Here is a 26624-nt window from a genome sequence, read left to right on the forward strand (position 1 = left end):
CTAAAAAGAACTGAAAAAGAAAAAGCTGACAAGTTGATGACAAAATTTCTCCTCTGGAGTGATATTCCTTTCAGCATTATAAGGAATAATCCATTTTTCCAACCTACTCTTGATGCTGTTGCCAGTGTTGGCCCGGGGTACAAACTCCCTTCTCTTCATGATTTCAGAGGCCGGCTTCTTCAAGATGAAAAGCGTGACTGCACCCAAAGATTGGAGGATTTTAGGGCATCATGGGCACAAACGGGATGCACTGTTATGTCAGATGGTTGGACTGACCAAAAGGGGAGAACCCTTATAAACTTCTTGGTTAGTTGTCCCTTGGGGACTATGTTTATCAAATCTGTTGATGCAACTCATCAAATGAAAGATGCAAAAACTTTATGTGATTTGCTGGATGTGTTTATTTTGGAGGTGGGTGCAGAAAATGTTGTCCAAGTCATAACGGACAATGCTGCAAATTATGTTGTTGCTGGTAGAATGCTTATGGACAGGCATCCTACTTTATTTTGGACACCTTGTGCTACCCATTGTATTGATTTGATGTTAGAGGACATTGGGAAAATTCCCTTTGTCAAAGAGGTTGTTGACTCATCAAAAAGCATCACAAAATTTATTTACAATCACACATCTGTGCTTAGCTTGATGAGAAAATGCACCAACAACAAAGAGTTGGTGCGCCCCGCCATTACACGGTTTGCGACGAGTTTCATATCTCTTCAATCCCTCTTGAATTCTATGTGGGATTTGAAGAGAATGTTTCTTTCAGAGGAGTGGCGTGCTTCGTCAATGAGCCGCAAACCAGAAGGAGAGGCCGTCTGCAGACTAGTTTCATACCAGGAGGACTTCTGGGCGGGAGTGCAGGAGGTGTGCGCTGTTACAGAACCTTTGGTAAAGGTTCTTCGGTTGGTTGATGGTGAGAAGCCCGCAATGGGCTATTTGTATGAAGCCATGGATAGGGCCAAAGAAGCCATTCGGTCCTACTATGATGACAAGGGAGATGATGGGTTCCAGAGACAACTCCTTCTATGGAAGGTCATTGATGAGCGATGGAACAACACACTCCATCGTCCCATTCATGCTGCTGGCCTTTTCCTGAACCCTGCATTTTCTTATGCATGTGGGTTTAATTTTGATGTTGAGGTCGTGGAAGGATTATTAACCTGTGTCCAGAAGATGGTGAGAACTTCAGAAGAACGTATGGAGGTCTCTAGACAAATTGAGCAATATAAGTTGTCAGCTGGCACATTTGGCTTTGAGATGGCTGTCATTGATAGGACGGTTAAAATGCCAGGTATTTTTTAGTTTGTACTATGTAGTATGTACTTTGTAACTTTGTTTCAAATTTCATTGTTTCTTCAAATTCCATTTTTTTCTTATGTTTATTTAAAATTTTCTTTGTAATTTTGTTGTAGACGCATGGTGGAAGATGTATGGTGGCAGAGTCCCCCTTTTGCAAAATCTTGCCGTGCGGATCCTCAGCCAAACATGCAGCTCCTCGGGATGTGAGCGCAATTGGAGTGTATTTGAAAAAATACACAACAAGAAGCGCAATAGGTTAACACTTAAACATTTAAAATATTGCAAATTTCCAAATAAATTTTTGAATTCATTAAAGTTTTAAACAATATTTTTTTTATAATATTAATTATTAATTTATTATTTCATGAACTTTGTACAGGTTGGAGTCCCATAGACTTAATGACATGGTCTATGTCTACTACAATCTTCGATTGTGGGTGAAACAACTAGAGAAGACACCTGATACGGAAGCCATCTCATTGGATGGGATTGACACCACTGCTGAATGGAGGGTTGAGACCGAGAGGCCTCTCATGGATCCCACTGAGGATTGGTTAGTGCAGGATGAGGGGGAGGAGGAGGGGGAGGAGGAGGAGGAGGAGCAGGAGCAGGAGCAGGAGGAGGAGGAGTTGGAGGAGCAGGAGGAGGAGGTGACACCGCCTACCCGGGCTACCCGGGCTACCACTACCACCAGTAGAGGACGTGGTCTCCGTCCACCTCAGCCTCCTGTAGCTGCTACTACTAGTTCTTCAGCTTCTAGAGCACGTCAGACTCCACTGCCATTTCCACCACCACAGGCACCAGCTTCTACATCTAGAGGGAAAGAGAAAGTTGTGCCATTTTCTCGCAAGAGGGGCAGAGGAAATCAATAGGATTAGACTTTCATTTTATTGTATATGACATTATGACATGATGAGATACATTATCATATTTTTTGTTGATATTTTGAGGCTGAGTTGGACTTGGGACTCAGGACTTACTATTCAGGACATGATTCAATGTTATGTGTGATTTTAGCGCTAGAAATGATATTGAACATCTTATATATTAGTTTTTTTATCATATTTATGTGTCAATGTATTTATTTTATGTTGTAGATGGTTTAGATATTAAAAAAATTGAAAAAAAATGAAAAAAAATGAATATTTTTGTGCCAAACGATTTTTTCCCGCTTTTTTCCGATTTTTTCCCGATTTTAACGATTTTTTCCGCTTTTTTCCCGGCGCCAATTAAATCCCGATCGCGATGTGTGCAACATTGGTGTAATACGCCCTTAAGGGTCTTCAACATATCTCTTGACTCTTTGACTTTCCTATAGCACGTTGACGTGTGCTAGACCTATGCAATGAGCAAGAAACTCATTGAAATAAATAACAAAAATAATATTTCTTTTCTTTTATAAATACAAAGATCAAAATTACATTTAAGAAGACCGAACCTAGTTACACTTTCTTCAACACCTCTGTCATGTCCAACTTGCAAGTTGCATTAAATCATACTATAGACAATTCAACAATAGAAATACATACCTTAGATCATCAAGCAAGTGCCCTTATTCTGCATTTGATTTGCCTCACAAGATAGCTCAAACTATGTTCTAGAACTTCACTAGAGGTTTGCTTTGAAACTTATCAAGACATCCAAAGATCTACTTCAACAAATGTCGAAGTCCGCTTTAGAAGACGTCTACTACAAATTTCAAATCACATCCCAAGGTCTACTATAAATCACGTCCCAAGGTCTGCTTCAGATCATTAGAGGTCTACCACAAGTCATGTCAAGGTTTCTTCAAAACAAATGTTGAGGTTTGCTCCAAGGATCAAGTATCAATGTCTGCTCCAAGGATCTGCTAGTCCTAAAGTTTGTTTCAAATTCCTTCAATTTCAAAATTTACTCATGTCATTGCTCCAGATATACCCTAATCAGTACCGAAATAGGATAGATCGAGAAGACTTCAGGGTAGAGTCAAAGGATACTTTAGATGGGCCCTAGATCAGTCACGAAAGGAGCCTTGGATCTGGTTCATAAAGAATACTTCAACCAGCAAAAACAAGATATAATTATGCCTTAGAAATCAATGCCCTATAGATTCGGTCCAGCCACAAAAGGCACCCTAAGACAACAAAATTGAGCCTCAGAAGATTGCATTGTTGAACGAATTTCTCAACATAAGCTAGGGCCGAATAGGGCCACGAGAAATCTCCCTTGAAGAGGTCGCAAGTCTACCTCAGAAGGTACCCTAAGACGGGACCAAAATAAGTCCTCAATGAAAGGGCTACAAAAGGCCTCAAACAAGTTGAAAATCTCCTTAGAAATAAGTTTGTGAATCTACCTATGAATCTGCCTCAGAAAAGACTTTAACAAAGGCCAAAAATAATGCCTTAGAACTAGCAAAGTAAGCACTGAAACCCACCACAAAAGAAACATAAAAACAAGATAAAATCCTTTTTGAGATTCAGCCTTCTTCAAATACTCTATGAAGCTCAAACCTTGTATTACTTTGCCTCTGTTTCTGCTTGGCTCAGGTGATCCACACTTGCTTGCCTCAATTTCCTACGAGTTAGGTATATTTATAGCGATTGACGCGGCCTATAAGGGGGCTCGCTTGACCCATGAACGTGCACCACCATTGCTGGAGGCAACCCGTGATTTTAGCCATAAAACAAAACACAATTTTTCTGAGCCAACCTAAAGAGGATGAATTGACCAGCTTAGAGGACACTTTAGGACACTTCAATTATAAATTTTGACCTTCCTTTAGGGAAGCAATGAATGATAGCGTCATAATCATTTCGGGAAAATGTAAGAGTGCTAAACCCATCTTTGGGGCATTAGATAGATCATCATATACCATGACTTGATAAGCCCTATTATAGGCCACCTCAGAGTCATGGTACCTTTTGTTGCTCTGATATGATGGATCAATAGCTATGTTACCAAGATTCGGATACGGATCCGGATCCGCTAGTTTTTTTAAAATCCAAGATCTGGATATGGCAAGGATACGTCACGTACAAAAAAGTATTATATATAATAATATTTTTTAAATTTTAAAAAACACTTTAGAGCTAAAAAATCAAATACTCCATGAAACCATCAAACACTTTTAGAACACTAAATGATAAATATGAAGATTGAAACACTGAAATGATGCATCCTCCCTCATACAAAGTAACAAAAAGGATCATAATATCATAAATGATAATAGTAAATACATTTACATATCCTCAAATGGATCTATATCTTCTGCATATTGCAACTCTACATCATGAATAGATGATGGGGGTCCTGGAATGTAGGAAGTTGCATCAGTAGGCTGGACTGGTGGTGGAAAAATATCCTCAAGTAGGTTGAGGTGAGTCATGGCATTCAGTGTCAGGTTCAAGTCAGAGATCTCGGGCTCCACATCCCACATCGTGCTCGGACCCTTTTTACACTCTAGTTCAACGTGTGATAGAAGACGACGGTTGGAATGAACATAAACAAGATCCTCAGCCTTTGCCACTCCCAGCCTGTTTCGCTTCACTGAATGCATGAAGCCATATGTACTCCAATTCCTCTTAGCTAATGAGGAACTAGCAATCTATGATAACAACCTGGTGGCTAGAGTAGAGATATGAATGTTATCTCCACCATGGAAGCTCCACCAAGTAATAGGATCAAGATGCCCTCGATCATCCATAGCTATTGGATCTGAAAAGCTACCAGTAAATTGTACAAACCCTCCAAATTCTTGACAGACTTCCATTGCAACTCCCATATCTCTATAAATTTTCCTCAAAGTTGTCTTGTATCCTTGTACCACTTCAGAATCTTTGTTTGGTGTTGTTCTACCAGGTACAGACAAAATTTTAGAATGATAGTATTTAGGGTGCAATGCATATGCCAAAAAGGTGTAATGGTGTGGTCATTTTGTTCCACCTTTCTATAACTATGTCCTTCACTAAATAATAGAATGTTTCATAAGGGTCATTTTCACTTGCCTTGTTAATTTCCCTTATCCTCTCCAACATACTATCAATGTTTTCATAAACTTTTCCCAAGCAAGGTGTATCTGTATCAAATGCCCTGATCAAGGTCAAGATTGGTTCAGTGAACCATAGAAGGTATTGGACCTTGTCCCACCTTGCATCATCAAGAATGATAGACTTGATTTTTCGACCTCTATCAGAAGTGGAAGTCCTCCATGATTCCCAGAGAGAGACAATGACCATTGTTTGTAGTGCTTGTCTCACCTCCACAAGTATTTTTATGACAAGAGTGTGGGAGGAAAAACGAGTTTCAACAACCTACAAGTTTCAAAAAGTCAAATCTCAAATGAGAAACCATATATAAATTTGTAATTAAAAATAACAATTTCCAATACAAATAATGTTGATTAAAAAAAAGTACCTTTAGTAGCTCCAACTTTGCAAAACCCCGATAAATGGCTTGGGACATTGAATGATTTGTTATGAACATATGGATTTCTTTTGATGCTACATATATTTCATTAATCCATTCAATCTCACCAATCCTGGCAAACATAAGGTTCAATGAATGTACTGCACATGGAGCCCAAAAGATGTGATCATATCGACCCTCCATAATCAAACTTGCAGCTTTTCAGACATGTGCATTGTCCATAACGACTTGGACAACATTATGTGGCCCCACACTTTCTATTGCATCAATAAGAATTGTGGATATGAAAGATGCATCTTTCTTTATTTCACTACAATCAACAGCCTTCAAAAACATTGCCCCTTGGGGGCATACTGCAACAACATTAATTAATGGACGGTTTCTTTGGCCTCTCTATCCATCGGAAATGATGGACACCCCTGTTTCTGCCCATGTATCCACAGATTGTCTCTCTGATGCCAACAAAATAGTGCAGACCTTTTCATATCCAGGGCTTTTGTACCCTTTTGGCGCTTCATTAACTACTTTAATCATTTGTTGCCAATAAGGGGAACGCACCAAATTGAATGCTAGCCCATTTTCATAGATGCAACGAGCTACATGTTCATTGGCTATGTCTCTACCTTGATTATTGAAAATTGCTTCAAGCATGCTTAGAGTGGGCCTTTTATTAGTTGTGGCAGCGAGCCTAGATGGCAATGGAGGCCTAGTTGTAGAGCTTTGCACAGGGTGTTTTCCCTTAGCAAGCTTCCTATCAACAGCGTCTTGCAAAGATGCATAGAATTTCATTTTTCCATGACTCAAACGTTTGCGAGGTTTTACATTTGCATCTTTTGGCCCGGTGCATATTTGTACCCCTGTGTTAGTTTGACCAGTGAGATGGGCCTTCACTCTAGTATATGAGCCACTTTTTATCTCTTGGCATTCATTGCACTTCCATTTAAACGAACCACCTCCGCGATTTTTTCAAATAATCTCCACATACTGCCATAGAGGAGATTTTGGGTCTATTTTGATGATTTACCCTTCACTCTTCTCATGCTATGATGGTTCAGGTTCCATAATGATAATGGTCTATAAGTTACCTTGCTCAGTGCTACATATAAAGTTCAAATTATAATATATTAATAACTATCAATACACAATAAAATAATAAAAATTAAAATACAAAGCAAACAAATTATACTAATACATACATACTAATAAAATCTATTAAAATAAAAATATACATACTTTATTGATATTCTTTGAACCTAAAGTTTAAACTTCTAAAACATTTAAAATACTTTTAAAGCATTTACTACATTTAAATTTTTAATACTACATACATTCTTTAATAAATTGTACATACATACATACTAATAAATTCTATTAAAATAAAAATATACATACTTTATCGATATTCTTTGAACCTAAAGTTTAAATTTATAAAACATTTAAAAAACTTTTACTATTTTAGTATTTAGCTTCTAAATTCTAATGATCAATCAGGCATGCCGCATTTCTTTTGTATGTATAATATATCAATATGTATATAAAAAAATTAAAAATATATCAGACTGGCTTTGTATATAATATTATAATGTAGATAGTCTGACATGTAAAGCATCTGTTCATATCCTGTGTTTCTTTAAACAAAGACGAAATGGAAACGAGAACGATGGGAGCTCTTCATGACCGTTGCGGTTTCCATGCAGGCCTCGGGGGCCATAACCCCGGGGAATGACTTCTACAGACCTCGCACTGCGTTGACTTGATACACATGCACCCCCATCCTACCTGGTTTCTCCCACTGCCGTGGTTATTTGTTTCGAGTCTCACCGTGAAGCACACTTGGTAACCTAGCTCCCTGTTTGCTGCCTCCCCAACATCTGTTGTTTCTGCTGACTGTAACTGTTGGTTCCCATGGAGTTGGACGACGACGTAGACTACGAGGTGCACCCAAATCCCGACCAGGTTATCTGGGCGCACCACCGAACAGGGATGGGCTCTGGCCCCTTTGCTGCCAAACTACGACCGCTGACAGTTGCCCAGTCCGTTCCGTTTCGCCCGAGCCCGTCTGATAAACATCCTCCACCCTCCATCCACATTGAAGATTTGCCTGGGTTACACTGCCCTCCGCTCTCTCCAGCGACCTTAAATCTGCTGGGTACCTGCCTTCAACCCTCTCCTACATTCGATGCCCCCCTGGTACACCCTCCACAGACCTCTCTACCCTCGTGTGCACCCTCTTCCTCACGCATCCCTCCACCCGAACCCCCTCCCCACTCTATCCCAGCCTTCACCAGTGCAACCCTAGCTCCCTGAAGTTTAAACCCTAATACCTCTATTCAATTTGGGTGCTTCAGTTCCCTTATCCCAAATCCCAAATCTACCTCGTCCACTCCCCAAACTGTCAACCAGGGTTGCAGGGGTTTACTAAAGGAACATCTGATGGCCTGTCGCTCAGATAAGCCCAAGAAGGGAAGGTGCCTTAAAGCCATGGACAGGGATATCAACCTAACCCTTGGCGAGGACATTCTAATGGGGAAAGTTGCAGATATGGCAAAGAAGGTATTGGTTCAACGTGTAAGGGGCAGAAACTACACAGTGGAACGTCTCCGCCTTTGGACCTCGGAGATTTGGGGCTCCCTTCTCAAAGAACTACCCATCATCGGAGTCTTGGCTCATGGTTGGTTTTCCCTTCATTTTCACAAGGAAGAATACACGGATTGGATCCTCTCACTTCTGGCACATTGAACTTGCACCAGTACTGCTAAAGAGATGGGATGCCTTATTTGACCCAGAGCGCGAACAGCTGGGCGCAGGGTCGATCTGGGTCCGATTACCGAGCCTCCCAATGCAATTTTGGACCCCTGCTGTGTTCAAGCGAATAGGAGATGCATTGGGGACATATTTAGAACATGACCAGTCCTTCGAACAAACTAGGATTATGACAATGGCGAGAATCCTTGTTCATCTAGATACTAGGGAGGGGCTGGAGGAGAAAATAACCCTTCACTAGAGACACTTCTCACGTCGTCAAAATCTGGACTACGAAGGAGTGCCCTTCCGATGCCGAAGATGCCACAAGGTCGGTCATTTGTACAAGGATTGTCCATTTCTCTCTACTTCTACACAAGAGACTGCAAGGGGTGTGAAACACCGACTGTCTGAAGATCCGAATGTGGACAAGCAGCCCTCAGGTCAGGGTCATTCTAAGGATGCGGATGGAGTCACTACACAGCAAACCAATACTCCAAGGATACCATCTACATCCCCTCCACTGACTCGATCCCGGTCTGCGGTGGATGTTGCTCCTACATCGGGTAATGATCCTATTTCTTGTTCCTCTACTCATCTTTACAATCATTTACATACATCATTACATATTCCTATGTCTCACTCTGAATCTTTTCTGAGTCCTCAACCCCCCATTAACTGTGGTTTTGAACCCCACTCCCCCATCTTCTCTACTACCCCTCCGTCCCTACTAGCACTTAACCCCCTCCATCATCCATCTTCCTCGCCCTCTGCATCAGGTTCGCACTCCTACAACCTTCGATCCCATCCATTGAATAGCATCCCCCTGCTTGGCCTCGATATACCCCCACAATCTGCAGAGACTAAACGCACCAGAGGCAGACCTTCGAAGCTTGCAAAAGCCATCAAATCTGCAGTGGCAAATGTGCCGCAGGGTCGACAGACCACCATTGAAAGGGCACTTAGAGCATCTGATCCCCTTGACTTTGTTCCCTAATGATTTGGCTTTCGTTCAATTGCAAGGGATTAGCCAACCCTAAGAAAAAACTGGCTCTTAAGCATCTCTTGATCAAATCCCCCTGTGACATATTATTTCTACAGGAAACCCTAGGACCCTCTGATCAAATCATTAAAATCCTACATACTTTACTTCCTGGTTGGCACTTTCAAGGCCTGGATGTTGTGGGCAGAACTGGGGGTCTTGCCATGGGTATCAACCCAAAATCCATCAAAGTGATATCCTCTTGGGGTGGCATGGGCTTCTTGGGCATGGACATTCTAGCTGCTGAATTAGGCAAACACATCCGAATCATTAATATATATGCCCCCAACCGAAACAGACTTGCCTCTTAGCAATCCGTACTGGATAACTCTTTGATCAATTGCTCCACCATCATCGGGGGAGACCTAAATTTTTCCACTGGGAATGAGGAATCCTAGGGTCATCACTCACAGATTGACTCTCTCTCAGACCAGTGGAGCTCCCTCTTGGACCTATATGGGCTTATAGATGTCCCCATAAACAAGAAAATTCCCACATGGCATAACAGGTGTACTGGTGATGCTACCCTTGGAAGAAGGTTAGACAGATTTCTTATACATGAAGAGCTCCTCCGAACCCTAGCCCTATACAGACAATGGGTTGGTTGTGGAGGTATATCGGACCATTCCCCCATCTTCTTGGAAGTGATCGGCGCTTTCAGGAAACCTTGGGCCCTTTCAAATTTAATTCATCATATTTAAAATACCCAGACTATGTCAAATTGGTCTCAGATTTCTGGCAAGCACAGCCTCCCCTCAGAGATCAGAGAAATGGAACCTGAAACAGCTCAAGAGATTAACCATTGACTGGTCTAAGAGGAAAAAAGAGAGGGATGAACAATCTCTAGTGGATATTGAAGATCAGCTGGCCTCCTTAACTGATGAAAATGGGCTTGGATACTTATCCAATGAAACAAAGCTCCGCCTTGTGGAATTGGAATCTCAGAGATCCAAGATCCTTCTGGATAGGGAAGAATTATGGAGGCTTAGAAGCAGAGCAATTTGGCTGCAAGCAGGGGATGGCAATACAAAATTTTTCCACAATTTTGCAAATGGAAGGAAAGCCAACAACACTATTTGGCAAATGCCCATGGAACAGGAGCGATTGGCTACCACTCACTCTCAGCTTGCCCAGCTAGGAATTTCCCATTTCAAGCGGCTTTTTAAAGCCCCCTTAGCCCCCTCTCTGCCTGAAATCATCAATCTTGCTGGTCACTTCCCTAGCTACTTAGATTCGGATGGCATTGATGACCTCATCAAACCTGTCTCCATGGGGGAACTTGAAAGCACTCTAAAATGGTTCAAGAGAGACAAAAGCCCAAGCCCGAATGGCTGGCCTGTGGAATTTTATATTGCCTTCTTAGACATTGTTGGTATGGACCTGCTTGGAGTGATTGAAGAAAGTCAGATTCTTGGTCGTATATATGCCCCCCTAAACTCCACCTACATAGCCCTCATTCCAAAAACTGATTCCCCCTCCTCCTTCCATGACTTCCATCCTATTTCACTCTGCAATTGCCTATACAAAATTATAGCCAAGACCATAGCCAATCGTATTAAGCCTATTCTATCTTACCACCTCTCAAGAACAATTTTTTTTCCTTCACAACAGACATATCCATGAAGCCATTGGCTCTGCCCAGGAAGCTCTCCACTCTATTAAATTGAGAAAGCTCAAAGAGATGGCACTTAAGATAGACTTATCCAAAGCCTTTGACAAAGTAAGCTGGCTATACCTAAGAATGATTCTCACTCATCTGGGCTTCCCTCTGGAGTTCATTAGTTGGATCATGGGTTGTACTAGATCTGTATCTTTTGCAATTCTCACCAATGGGTCAGCCTCCCACCCCTTTCAGGCGGAAAGGGGAATAAGGCAAGGTTTCCCCTTATCCCCTCTGTTGTTCCTCCTTGTCATGGAAGGCCTGAGTAAACTGATAGATTCGGAGAAGCGATCTGGGAGACTCAAGGGATTGAAGATCACTGATCATTTTCTATTGACCCATCTTCTCTTTGTGGATGACATTCTCATATTCCTCAATGGGAGTGTATAGGATATCATTACTCTAAAGGAGTCATTGAAGCTCTTCAGTATCGCTACAGGGATGGAAATCAATAGGGAAAAGTCCACTATATCTTTCTCCAAATGCTCCCAACATGAAATACAACTCTCACTACAAAATTTTCCCTATCAGGTCTTGGATCTACAGGTCGGACTGAAGTATCTGGGCTTTAGGCTCAAAGCAGACAGATACAAAATAGCTGATTGGAATTGGTTGATTACAAAAGTGGAGAAAAGAATAAATATCGAGTGTCATTGCTTCCTATCCAGGGCAGGAAGACTGATACTTATCAAAGCAGTATTAGAAGCTACCCCTGTGTTTTGGATGTCCTTGGCATGGATCCCCATGGGGATTCTTAATAGAATCCAATAAGTTTGCAACCATTTCCTATGGAGGGGACAAAAGGATGGGAGGTTGTATGCCTGGGTTAAATGGAGCAAAATTGCAATCCCCAAAAAATGGGGAGGATGGGGATTAAAGCAGCTCCCGGATTTTGCACAAGCTCTAGCTGCTAAGCAAGGCTGGTTACTCCTGAAACACAAGTGTCTCTGGTCGGAGGTGGTCTCCCACAAATATATCTGGCCCAGCTCCATAATTGAGTGGATAAGACAACCCTTTTGGAACAGAAAAGGTATCTCAGTCATTTGGAGGGCCATTCTAAACACCCTGCCCATTATCAAAAGAGGTCTTATCTGGAAGATTGGAAATGAAGCATCAGTGCGCATTGGGATTGATCCCTGGACCGGCAGTCGAAATGTATATCAATTACCACCAGATTTGATCACATTCCTCAACAACATTGGCGTCTTGTACATATCGCAACTTCGGGACCACCAAAACACTACCTATCTTCTACAAGCATGGCACTTTGGTGCGGAGTGGAATATCTCGATTCAATGGGAAAGACCATGGAAAAATTATATACAAGCTCTGTCAAAATCCCACGTCCGACTAAATGAAGACGAGGATGAACTAATTTGGGGTCTTTCCAAAAAGGGTCATTACTCATCCAAGCAAGGATATGACCTCATTCAAGCAGAGGCTAAACCAAATAGACTGAAGAGTTCGTGGACTCAACTTTGGAAGTTAAAATCTCCCCCGCGCACAAGATTATTAATGTGGAATATTCTCGAGGATAAAACACCCACAAGAATTAATCTAAGGAAAAGGGCTTACACAGGACCTACTTGGTGTGTACTCTGCCATCAGGAGGAGGAATCGAATCAACACTTATTCCTCACATGTTCTACTTCAAAACTACTATGGATGCAAGTATTGCATACTCTTAACATTAACCAAAGTTGGCATGGTGCGAATATCCCAAGTGCCTGGGACAACTGGTGGGGAGAAGCCACTGATCCAAAAATTAGAAACCTGTCGCTATTGGTCTCTTGGTGCATATGGTTGGGTCGCAACAACATCATATTCCAAGACAGGCTTATAAATTGGGCCCTGATTCCACCTAAAATTTGCTCGGGCTATGAGGAACTCCCAACTGAAGAATATATCAATAGACCCAACATCATCACTCAGGAACAGATCGATAAAACTCGACCCTAGGCTTATTTTGATGGAGCTGCACAAACCCAGGGCTGTGGGGGAGGCATAATTTTCCATCTATTAGACACACATTTCTTTCTGATATGCATGGGTTTGGGCGAGCGCACAAATAATTATGCAGAGTTGATCACCCTTCGACACTTGATTCATTTTGCCATTCTCAAACAGTGCAAACACATCCAAATATTTGGGGATTCCAAAATTGTCCTAAATTGGTTTAACAATGCAGCTACATGCCATGCATATTCTCTAAGAACTATTATGGATGATATCGTTTTTCTAAAAACACATTTTGATCATATTTCATGCTCTCACATCTACAGGGAGCGTAATGAAAGTGCGGACAAGCTTTCGAAAGAGGCAACGCGTCGTCCTCGAGGAGAATGGTTGATCATGGAACATTCACCGGAAAGAGTCGACCAGTACTTTCACATGCCATACATAGACCAGGAACTTCGGCGGGCGGATAGCCCCTAAGATCTGCAGCACTTTTTGTCTATTTAGTACAGTTTTCAAAATTTGTAATTAGCACTTTTGGGCTTCTGAACAGCTATCACCCACTGGTGATATTTTGGTCAATGTTGCACGAAGCGGGAGCGAAGCGGAAGCGGAAGCGGAAGCGCGGAAGCGTCATTTTCCAAAAATCTAGGAAGCGAAGCGTCCGCGGAAGCGTCTGCTATATATATATATTTTTTATATTTTTTTGCATTTATACTCAAAACAAACATCCCAAATACCAAATTAATTGTAGAAGACATGAAAACATGCATATTTTTGCATAAATCAAGATAGATATGGCATCCATGATTCCATTGTAGTTACTAGTATGTACAACAATCATCTATATTCTAGCTATTACAAACATACATCAAATTTTTAAGCATATTATAAAACATAAAACATTTAAGCATATTATAAAACATAAAACATAGAGCATATTATGATTTATCTAGCAAGTGAGCAACTGTCAACATTTGTCATGTCCAAAATTCAAATAATAATGTTTACAAAATATGTCACTTGGTCACCGCCAAGCCAAAAAGGTCCAAAATTCAAATTCACAAGTCTACAAGTCTAATGAGTAATCTATGACAAAAAGTAGTAGATTGTGAATATATCTACTAATCTCTCCTCCTTCCACCACGAATAGAACGTGGTGGCAATGAAGAAGATGGTGCCTCAGGAAGTCGTGGCACTGAAACTGATGAAGAAGAACCCCCTGCTGTTGGTGTTGAACCATGGAACCTAGGAACCAAGGGACCAGATGAGGGAGCATCTGCTATATTTATATATTTTTTTGCTTTCATTTGTCACCCTAACCCAAGGTGGACCCACCCCCAACAAGCAAACTCACCTAAAATTTAAAAAAAAATTGAAAAGAAAAACGATTTTCTAAATGCTTTTCCTGAAGCTTTTCTAGAAGCGTCTCGGAAGCGTCTGGGAAGCGTCTGGGAAGCGTCTGGGAAGCGCCATACGAAGCGCGCTTCGGCGCTTCGGAAGCGCCAGCGCTTCGGAAGCGCCAGCGCTTCCAAATTTCCAGGAAGCGTCTAAAAATTTCGAAAGCGCGCTTCCGGGGGCGCGCTTCGGGCCTAGGATCCGGGGGGGGGGCGCTTCCTGCAACATTGATTTTGGTTATGTAATATCATAGATGTACAGCACACCCTATTGGGTCTACATATTACCTTTTTGGAACTATATCCACTGACTAAGGTCACAGTATTTGCATATGCCTATGGGCATCTACAACATGTAATTTTCAACATATAATGGAAATTACGATATTTTCTCCCCAGGAAAAAAGATATTATAATGTATGTAATATGAATTATAATTTATCACTTTCGGGCTTTTATTAAAAAATTATCACTGTATGTAATATGAATTATAATTATCAGTTTCGGGCTTTTAATAAAAAGTTAAAAATTATCATTGTATGTAATTTAATTTATCAGTTTCGGGCTTTTAATAAAAAATATCACTTTCAACTATTTTATTAACTATATTATATAGCCTATGTAAGTACACATGTGTATGCTTTTGTTGATATTCTTTAGTTAGTTTGTAGTCTTCTATTAGGCTTGTCAGCCTTGTCTAAATATATGTTATGTAACCATGTATATTTGTTTTGTGAATTGAAACCTGTTTTACCAATCTACCAAGTTGTTTATCCATCTAACTATGCACATGCGTAATAATGTAATTTTTAAAATGTCTTGTTTAATACCTATCCCTAGTTAGCATGACGATCCCTACCACATGATATCATTCAAGCTTCGGGCCTTGTATAAAAAATTACAGTTTTGGGCTTTGTATATAGAATATACTATATAGTGTATAAAAATATCGGGTTTTGTATATAGTATATACTATATAGTGTATAAAAAATATCGGGCGATGCTTTGTATATTAAATTTTAATGTGTATATAATCAGAAAAATGTTCGGGCAGCACTTTCGAGCGGTTGGCTTTGTAATTTTGAATATTACTATGTGTATAAATATTAAATATTAAAAAAATTCAGGCTGCAGAAATAATAAGCGGAATTTTCGAGCAGCGGAACAGATACCTTGCCCGACTGAATGTTGAATGCATGAACACTAAATAATTGAACAAATAGCTTGCAGGTGGTGTGACTTCGTCCAGCAAATGACAAACGCTGCGGCAATCCCTAAACAGTGAACGACAAACCAAACGTTGAATGTTGTCGTTGTTCCAACTTGCCTGTTGAATGTTTGGTGCACTACCGACAAAGAGGGACCACACCTTTAACTAAAGTAAAAAACGCAAACCCTAAATTCACATGCTTTAATTTTTTAGCGTTTGCGAGTTTTTGGCCAAAAAGTTTGCGGGTTCTCCCTTTTGGCAAAAAAATTGAGGGTTCCAACAAATGAACCGAGATGTGTTTCTGCTGAGCATAATCCGTTTCCCGAGAAAATAGAACCGGCACATGCTGTATTTTAGCCGTATTTTGCCATATTCAGATCCGGATCTAGATCAGATCCGAGGATCCGTGGATCTTGGACCCCCTACTGCCGGATCCAGTAACGTAGATCAACAGGGAAGTATGAGGTCCTAGTCCCTGTTGATCCATCATATCAGAGCAACAAAAAACAAGCACAGGTGCACCAAACAACAAGACGATGAGTCCCCAAGTTTCTCCTCAACCTCCTCATCTAGAAGACCGCCTGAAATTATAAAGATTGGTTCGGAGGTGCCAATTTGTACATCAAGCCACATGTTCACGAAGCATTAGTGAGATCAGCTTAGAAAAAAGCCAAAGTAGAGGAACTCTTGCCCATCAGACAACCTCCTAGATCAAAAGAAGAAATCAAAGATTCATTCGAAGTTTCCTTCTTTTCACCTCAAATGCTAGGAGTATCCCTCGCTCATACACCCCCCGGATCATGTAATCAAGCTCCTCGATGGTTCCAAATGACTCCGACAATGAGCTTGTGCACAATTCACCCCCCTCGCCATCAGAGACTCAAAAGACCTTGATATCATCATCCAATCTCTCTCTCCCACTCTCTCTTAACAAGTTCTTGGGTTGGGTTGTCCACCTTTCAAGTCTTGCACAAACTCACTTAATGTTTTATATCATTATACCTTTGTCATGTTTTTATACATATGTTCTAATATTATACTTATGTAGGCTTCTTTCTTTGTATTATTTTTAGATTTTTTAGGAGTTGCGCTAGCACTTCCATATTATATGCATACAAGTTGTGCTCTTAATCTACCAACAAATTTTTTACCCTTAAGGTTGTGAAATCATGAGATAAACACTACTAATTTTCGCAGTATTCTTTTAACTTCAGGTAGAGATATAGAATAGACATTACAAAACATCAACAGTTCACATCAAACATGTTCTAGAAACTGCCACTAGGGTTGTCATACCAATAGTTATGATTGTCCAGCATTCATAACAGTAGTTGTCTATCCAATGTAAACATTGTTCATTTCTCTATTCACAATAGTAATGAAAATCTGAGAGTATCGATTCACAATCAACTTCACTAACTTACAAGATGATTGTCCTACATATCAACTTGATCTCTCACTACTAAGAGACTGACTACAATGGTGGTGTCCTCGCCAGAAATCTTGTTGTCCTACGCAAACCCGTTTTTCCCAGTCGTTTATTGCCTATATCAATTTGTTTAACCTTAGAAGTATGTATGGCAGCTTCCCAAACTCCCACAGCTAAAAATTGTCACCCAAAGTCCTTCCTCGCAGTTTAATTAGTATGGTTGGATTTCAGATGGCCTAAAGTGGTATTTGTTGCCTCAGGGAGGATTTTGAGCTTCCCCGCTAACATCAAGAATCTTCAGGAGTAGCTTATGTATTTGTTTCGCTACCTTAACAGTTTCCAGAAGAAGGGTTGACCATAATAAGCCCTAGAGACCCTCGCTTCTCTAGTGAAGGCTTAGAACCTTGACGTATTGCCTCAAGAAAATCTATGGATGTAGGGTTTCCAGAGCAATCCTCTTCACCAATTGATCCATAGAAAATTCTCCTCTTGCTTGTTAGATAAAACAAAAACAAAAAAATGAAGGATTGCCCCTTAGAAGAAATTAGCTAGTCAAATGATAAGTAGATAAGACTAACTAGGGTAGAATCTTTCACCACCGGAATCAGTTACAGAGAAAAGGAGTCTTAAAACCCTCAGAGCCTCAACTCACAAAACAAAAATATCCAATTCAACCTTGATGAGAAAATGATTTCTCCTCTCTCTTATTTATAAACTCTTTATGGGGTCTCTTCTCCTTATTTTGATGTAGGGGGTTACAAGTTTAGCCCCCGATTCTAGCATTTTGCCCCAACTAACCCAAACTTAGCAAATGTTGCCCCAAAAACATTGGATAATGGGTTTCCCCTTTATTATTGACTATAGCCTACCGGGTTGGATAGGCTATTTCATCCTCCTTGAGCAATTCGTTGGAAGAGGACATTATCGTCACCCCTTCCCGAAATTGCTTGCCTCACGCAATTGCAAATTCGGGCACTACAAAATTTGTTCTCCTTCCCATGTTGTGTCCTCTTTACGTAGTTCTTTCCATCTAATGAGATATTATGAGATCAGTCTGCCCTTTAATCTCCTTTTTCGAACTGCAATAATTGCCTTCGAAATTAGTTCTAGTTGTCCTTCTTCGTCCCAAAGGGGTAGCTCGATGGAAGTGGTAACCTGTTGCCCAATAGCCTTCTTAAGACATGATACATAGAAGACGTCATGAATGTTGCTTCCTTCTAGCAACTCCAATTCATATGCCACCTCATCGATCTGCCAGAGTGCTTTGTAAGGTCCATAGAACTTTGGCTTTAGTATCTTTGCACAATTTTTCTTGAGTGTATATTGTCTATATTGTTGTAATCTCAAGAAAACAAAGTCTCCTATCTCAACATTGTGTTTTGTCTAATATCGATCTGTATACATCTTTTGTTGGTTCTAGGCGGCCTGCAGGTTCTCCTTGGGTACCTTAAGAATGTCCTGGCCTTTCAATATCCAATCTTTAGTTTTTGGGGCCCTGTTATCCTTAAAGGTCAAATCAAAAAAAGATGGGGCATCATATGCATACAATGCCCTAAACGAGGCCATCCCAATAGACAAGTGATAAGTGGTGTTATAACAATGCTCTCCAAGATGCAACCACTTGATCCAAGCCTTACGTTGTCCCTCCACATAATTACGTAAGTACCCTTCAATCCATTTATTCATGATCTTTGCTTGGCCATCTGTCTAAGGATGATAGCTAGTACTAATGGTTAGTTTTGTTCTCACTAACATGAAGAGTTTCTACTAAAATGCACTCATAAATCTATATCCCTATTACCAACTATATTTTTAGGCAGTCCATGGAGTCTAATTACCTCTTTGAAGAACAATTCTACTACTTGTATAGCATTATAATCAGCTAGAATAACAAAGAAATGTGTGAATTTAGTCAACCTGTCAACCACTGCATATATCTAATCCCTGCCTTGCACCTTGGGTAGACGTGTGATGAAATCCATTGAGATGCTCACCCATTTTTGTTCTGAAATCAGAAAGGGTTAGAGTACGCATGCAGAATGTGTGTGCTTGATCTTATTTTGTAGACAAGTCTTGCATTTATTGAATTAAGGCTTATGTGATCCATATCAAGCTTATGAACATGCTTTTCAGTGATAATCACATCAAAATCCATTTGTCTATGCGTTTCGAACCAGCAAGTGTGGTTCATCATCAGGACAAGTTGAAGAACAAGATCATGGCAACAAGTTAAATAGAGAGACCAGTCATTCAAACGGCTAGAAAGAAACAGCTACTTTTGACCAAATTAAACGGCTACAATGGACAGGACCCAGCTACAACTGACTGGACCAAGAACTAGGGGAAAGATATTAAATAATTAATTAATTGTTAGAATTAGTCATTTTATTTAAAACTAAATAACTATCCTAAATGGTTGTTAAGGGACCCCATGAATACTACAAATAAACTTAAATTATTATAAGAATGAAAGTTTATTAATTAGTTAATAAATTAGTTAATCAATTAGTTAATTAGTTAATCAATTAGTTAATTAGTTAATAAATTAGTTAAATAAGTTTATTTATTTATATATGTAAAAAATATCAAATCCAATTATTAATTTATTAATTTAAAATAAATTATAATTATAATTTACCAATGTTTATTAAATATATTCATTGTACCCCCGGATGCGGGTGGTTGTTAGAAACATAGGGCTCATGGCTTGTCTGCAGGGCATCTGGCCGCCCGGACAAGCCACGTATCTCAGGAGGACAAGCCATAAACGTTCAGGCATGCAGCATTTAAGGTATGCAGTTAAGGTTTACTGCAGCGACGTCTCTTCGGCATTCATTGCCTGCATTGAGAAAGGTAACATGGCGCTTTATAGCCGGATGGTTTCAGACATTCCCCCGCATTTTTCGATTGCTCCTGTTCTGATCTTGAAGGAAGTGGCGGAGGCTCATTGTTTCGGCTCTCTGCCAGGCTCTGAGAGCGACTGTGAGGGTCCAGAGGCCGTCGACTTGGGCAATTGGAGAGTTTACGGGCAGTTTGGGTGTGATCCAGGGAGATTGGAGGTGTTGCGAACCCGCCTTCCGCATTCTGGTTGGGGGATTGGGTATCCAGTTCAGAGGGATAATCCAATTCAGAGGGAGATTGGAGGAGTTGCGAACCTGCCTTACACTCGCCAACCGCCCATTTCCAATATGCAGCCGGAACGTCAGAGGGGAACCAGTCGACGGGGTAGCTTCAGTGGAAGAGCCCTTTCGCCCTCTTCCTCAATTGAGGAATCTTCTGAACGCAGAAGACCGAGGGGAAGGCCTCCGGGCAGAGGAAGAATGGCGGAACCTCCAGCAAGAATGGAATGTGGACATACTGAACACCCTATGGTAAGATATCGTCTTCCATGCAATTTATCCAATTCCACTTTCTTCATTACAGTTTCAGTGGAGCACTGTAGTAATCCGTGGGAAGAAGAGGAAGCCCCTCGAGTCAACCCTCCGCGTATTCCTGGGATTGTTCCCACAGTGGAAATGGAATTTCCTGCCATTGACATGCTGAGGCCTGTTCTTGATCCTGGAGCCGGCCCGAGTGAGCCAGTGCAACACAATACTGGTAAGGCAATACTCCAGCCTCCCTGCTACAAGAAGGAGGATGAACCGCAGACTACGGAAGAAGATTAGCTTGCCCGGCTTGCGCTCCAGGTTCCTCTGCACGAATTTTTCTCTCTGTCAGCTCCCTTCGCGATCTTATATGTGTCTGCTACTATGTATCTCTGTCCATCTCTGTTATGGTGTCGGTTATCTGTTATCTCTGTCATGGGGTCGATGTTCTCTATGTGTTTCTGTTGTTTCAATCTCCTTCTGCTTCAGTCCGTGTGTCGGCTACAGGAGTATCACTCTGGGTTCCATTTTTGTAATTCTGGTATGCATTCTCTCGAGCTTACTGTTCGTCCCAGGACATGTTCTACAGGGCCTCGACCCTGTTGTAATACCACTGATGTAATTTTGCTCTTGCTGTAATATAATAGTTCAGTCTTATTTAGAAAAAAATATATATATTCATTGTACTTGAATATAAGTTCTAAATAGGGTAAATTAGGGTTAAATATAAATGACTACTAATTGGGTTTAAATATTAATGTCTACTAAAGTCTACTTTGAAACAAAAAAAAATATCCAAAAAGAATGTAACTAATTAAAAATTCCATGAAAGCAAGATAAAAATATATTACATTAAGCTCAATAATCCTCTTAATAAATTAAAAACATAAACCTAAAAAAAAAAATATTAAAAAAAATAGATAAATAAATAAATAATCCTTTTAATAAATTAAAAACATAAACCTAAACAGAATATTATTATAGTAACAAATAGAAATTATTATAGAATAGGAAAAAAAAAATTAAAGAAAAAAACCACCAGAAGACAGGGGAATAAAACCAGACAAGAGGGTAAATGAAGGGGGTTGGAGGGGGGGGAGGGGGAGCTAAGAGGAGAGAGCAGGGATCCAACAATTGTTGATCTTCCAGCGATTATCCCTATTGAGATTGCTTGGCCTTCTTTCAATTTCTATGGCTTCCCTAAACTTACAGTGATGGAAAGGAGCAATCTCGGCAATAACCTGGGTGTCTTGCATTCCTTAAACGTATTTCAATACAACATCCTTGCGGTGTTTCCATGAAAACATTTCCCTAACCTGTCGGTAAGTTTTGGAGAAACCATGGTGTCCTGCTAATGGTGTATCATGTGTAGCCCTGTAGACTTTCTCCTTGAGTGTGGATTCAGGGACCAAATATTTCCTATCTTTATAGAAAATAATATCATCGATTATTTTGTACCTGCCATCTTGAATGAGGTCGTCTGTCAGTGCACAAGCAAACTTGTTTTTGGAGTATTCCACTAATAGATGACCCTTCCAATCTTCCGCAATCTCCATGAGAGAACATGTTGCTATTTCCTAGAGAGTGAATCAGCCACAACATTCATTTTTCCTTTTACATACTCGATGTCAAAATCATTAGCTTGGATCTTACTTACCCACTTTTGTTGTCTTTCATTTAGGTCCTTTTGCTCCAAGAAGTGGCGTAAGTTGTTGCGCCCAGTTTTGACCATGAACCTGCTCCCTACGAAGTATTGCCTAAGTTTCGCCAAAGCTTGCATAATGCCTAGCATCTCTTTGTCATACATGGAGTGGAGTCTCTTTAAATCTTGGAGCTTTTGAATTTCGAATGCAAATGTGTGTCCTTTATGCATCAATACAGCTCCTATCCCTTCTCCTGATGCATCTTACTCCAATACAAAAGGTTTGTTTAAGTCAAGAAGTGCCAATACCAGGCACGAGCTCATCACCTCTTTGATTTTGTCATAAGCTTTATCTAACTCCTCTATCCATCTAAAAGCCCCTCTCTTTGTCAAATCTATCAGTGTTGCGCCTAATAGGGAGAATCCTTTGACGAAATCACTATAATAGCTATAAAGTCCAAAGCATCCCCATAACTCTGTCATGTTCCTTGGTGTAGGCAATCCAATATTGTTTGAATCTTCTCTTGATACACATGTACCCCTTGTGCATTAATAAATGCCCTAAATACAAAATCTTTGTCATCCCAAATTCGCACTTCGATGCCTTAGCGTATAGTGACTACTTCTCCATAATGCTCAAAATCTCATCTAGATGTTCCAAGTGTTCCTTCCACGTTTTGTTGTATATGAGGAGGTCGTCGAAGAATACCAACGGGATTTTCCTCACTTGCTTGTTATAGATGTGGTCCATACAACACTAAAAGGTGGTTGGAGCATTAGTCACTCCAAACACCACAACCACGAATTCGAAATGCCCATAGTGGCACCACAAATCTTTCATAGGCACATCCTATTCTCGAACCCAAATTTGATGATATCTTGGTCACAGATCAATCTTTTAGAAATATACTGCTCCATGTAATTCATCAAACCTGAGAATAGGGTACCTGTTCTTAATGGTCATTTTGTTCAGTGCTCGATAGTCGATGCATAGCCTCCATGTGCCATCCTTCTTCTTTCCCAGAACTACTAATGAGGCAAATGAGCTTGAACTTAGACTGATGTGGCCCATAGCCAAATGTTCTTTGATTGCCTTTTCTATTTCATTCTTGAACTTCTTTGGGTGCCTATAAAGTGTGGTGATCACAGGTTTGGCCCCTTCTTCAAGTTTGATGGTGTGCTCAAGGCCTTTGTCAGGAGGCCTCCCCAGGCAAATTTCACGAGACATTTGATCATACTTACTCAGTAATAGTTGAATGACTTCCTAGTACTGTGGTTTACTATCGGACATCTTCTGGCTTGTAATCCTACATTCCACTGCATAAGTTATATCCCCATGTTAAAGTTTGTAGCTATGGTCAGTCGTCATAAATTATATTTTATCATTGTTGCAAATAATTACTATTTGTCTAGCATGTTCTTCATGCCCATGTATTTTTGTCAAATGTAAAAAGCATGATTCTTCATGACCATATGAAGAGAAAAATAAATTATATTGTGAAAGACTTGTGGCTCCATCAAAGTGTCCAAGTCAGCCTTTACGTCGATCTGCCTAAGGAGACACCCATTCGATCACTAAGGAGACTATTTAATAGAGTTACTCGTCCTCCATTACGGTTGTTCGGATCACATTACAGAAGGACATATCTCTACAATAAAACAAGATAGAAGGTCGAAAAGAAGAATAAAGATATCCTTCCACCCTCGCTCAAGATCAGATCTAAAATGAATCTGCATTAACTGTGGCATCTCTTTCTCTGTATAGAGTTGAGATCCCTATGTGTCATCTTCATGTATAGCCTTAGATTTCTAAAGGTTAATTATGTGTTTAAGCGTGGAGTTCCTATGATACTTTTCTGTGAAAAAGAGGCATGATCATCAGTGCTTTATCTTTGTGTTATTCGGCCACACTTTTGTGATTCATCTTTATGCAAAAAGGAAGTTCAATCCTCTGTGTAGAACTTTCCCACTATAGATCACCTGATTATGCAATATATTAAAGCAAAATACAAGATCTACTTCTACAACAAACTTGCGGAAGCTTAATCGATTTTGAGCAAGATCAAATAGAACACATATAACTGAGAATGAGAAATCAATCACACATGAACACAGAAGAATACCTTGGGGAAAGCCTCAGCTAAAAACCCCGATCTCTGTATTATCATACAAGTGGAAATATGTCCGTATTACACAACATTAACTCACAAGCTATCCTGCTCTCAATACAATCCAACTGTTGCCCATACACAGTCAAAGGCTTCTCACAAACCTTCTCCTCTGCCCTCCAAGCCTCCTATTTCCTTATGCAGTTTCCACTGGGGTCCAATGCTGCCACCTGTGTGAATTGGCCTCTCGCACTGCTCACTAAACTCAAAAGTAACTGCGCAATCCTGAAGGAGATAATTCCTTCTGCATGGATGAGTTTCCTATATAGGAAAAATCCTCCAACTGATAGTACACTATCCCATCATCTGATCTCAACTGGGTCTCTGACTGAACTGACATGCATGAGTTATTTATGAGAGAATATTCAATTATCTAAAGTGCAGCAGTTACATGCATGCATGCATTAACTAAATGAACTCACAATTAATTCCACAAACTGTTGGAACTAATCTAACTAGACTTAACTCAATTAACTGAGCTAACTAATTACAACTCAAAGTACAACTCATCCTGATCTCTTTAATTAAAGGATAACTTCCTCAATCAAAGGGGAAACTGTTGCATGTCTTCACATAGACTTCGTGTTTGATTTCTTACAATTAATTAACTCAAGATGAATTAATTAATTATTTTACAAACAGTTGCTAAGATCAAATTCGAATTTTACTTCTCAATTTTAGTTTAGGGACTAACTAAAATTGGAATCTATCCCGAAATACTATTTAGAGCAATGTTATTTTTAGCATTTCCTTTTTCATTCCTTGTTGCTATGTCCAACACTGGTACCTGAAATGCTATTTATAGCAATGCTATTTTTAGCATTTCTATTTTTAACATTTCTTGTTGTTATTTCCAACACTCCCTCTCAACAAGAAAGGCATTCAAATCGAACCCGATCCTGAACCTTTGGAATGTTCTACATGCAACACTTCTCCCAAGTGTTGTTGCTCCAGCGACTCTAGAAACAAAAAAATCTCCCAACTGACCTCCATGTTGGGCTAGAAACACCCTCTGACGTTGAAGCTCCCTCTGCCGCTAACAAGTGCTCCCTTTGTGACTTCTGAGCTGCTGCAACACTCCATGCATCTCGCACCATTGCACACCTCTCTGTGCCATCCTGCACTGGTGCAACACTCCTGTGCCTCTTGCATTGTTGCAGCTTGCTAGCTCTACACTGTCTTGGGATTCCTGCACTATAGCTCTCTGTGTCACTCCATCTGCATCTACCTCTACCCACTCAGCCAGTCCTGCTACTCCTTGTCGGGGCTCCCGTAACAAGGTCTAATCAAAGAGGTTGGGTATCTCAATGATTCTGCTCCTATTCCAGCCATTGCCCCACCTTCGACCTGCAGGTATGGATGCATGTGATCCCTTTGCCCACTTGGCTCGAAATTTCCCCCTACTGGAGGTCTCTGAATGAGTGGATGCCTCCACTCGGTCTCCTCTCGACTTCTCTAGTTGTGGCTGCTCCACAACCTCCTGAAGTTGCTTCACCAATTGTGGCTCCCCCACAATTGTCTGAGACTTCTTCTAGCACCGCATGTTGAGAGGTAATATACTATCCCTCTCAACCACCAAGTCTCTAGCAGTTGCCTTGCTCCTCAAGGCTTTGCATCCATCTTGAACCTCAAAAGCATACAAGTTCTTGACTCGTGAACCGAACTGCTTCACTTGTCTCGTGGCGACGTGTCTAAGGAAAACATTTCCCTTACTGAAGACTACATCATAGCCTTTGTCTTCCAGCATTGCAATAGATACCAAGTTTTTCCTCAGTCCTGGCACATACTTCACACCTTTCAAGGTAATGCGAGCTCCATGCTCCCTCTGAAAAACAACTGTGCCTACTCCTGAGACACTATACTTTTTATCATTACCCATCGCTATGAGTATCTGGAGATCTTTCTCCTCCAGGGTACTAAACAAACTCTTATCGTCAGTCATGTGGAATGTGTTAGCGCTTGAAATTTCACCTAGGCTGAGATAGACAAATCTCAAGGCTACATCAAACCATTACACCTCGTAGCTAGCCCTACGAGGAAGGAGAAGGCTCTCTCCGGTCAGACTCAAGGTATTTTCTCAATGGGGTGAGCTGACCAATTAGGATCAAAGATATTAGGCTAGTAAACTGATAAGGAGGGTTGATTTAAAGTTTTTGGGGTTTTTGGTGGCAATTGGAGGGAGTGCAATTCAGGGTGTGGGGATTGAGCTCAGTTTTTGCAGGTGGATCTTTGGGGCAAGGAAGGAGTTTGTGCTGATGCCTTAAGCTGAGATGGATGATCAAGGAAGAAAGAGAGGGAGCTAAAGAGGGC

The 26624-nt window shown here is 40.6% G+C and overlaps 2 protein-coding genes across 5 annotated transcripts in view; one reads left to right on the forward strand and one right to left on the reverse strand.

Moving 5' to 3' along the window:
- The window catches only part of EDA7 (embryo sac development arrest 7), a 343775-nt gene that overhangs the window by 72493 nt on the left and 244658 nt on the right, over positions 1-26624 (reverse strand). The gene's annotated exons all lie outside the window — the stretch shown is intronic.
- LOC149142388 (uncharacterized) lies at positions 536-2344 on the forward strand. 2 transcript variants are annotated; one of them, XM_089449389.1, is made up of 2 exons: positions 536-1554; positions 1679-2344. In XM_089449389.1, the coding sequence occupies exons 1-2, from the start codon at positions 1427-1429 to the stop codon at positions 2169-2171; spliced, it is 621 nt and encodes a 206-aa protein (XP_089305515.1). In that variant the 5' UTR covers positions 536-1426; the 3' UTR covers positions 2172-2344. Both variants share the same exon structure in this region; 1 of them encodes a protein (XP_089305515.1).

Source organism: Pinus tabuliformis, chromosome X (assembly GCF_031772625.1).
Source record: "Pinus tabuliformis cultivar Carrire ecotype Pingquan chromosome X, CPIR1, whole genome shotgun sequence".
Lineage (NCBI taxonomy): Eukaryota > Viridiplantae > Streptophyta > Pinopsida > Pinales > Pinaceae > Pinus > Pinus tabuliformis.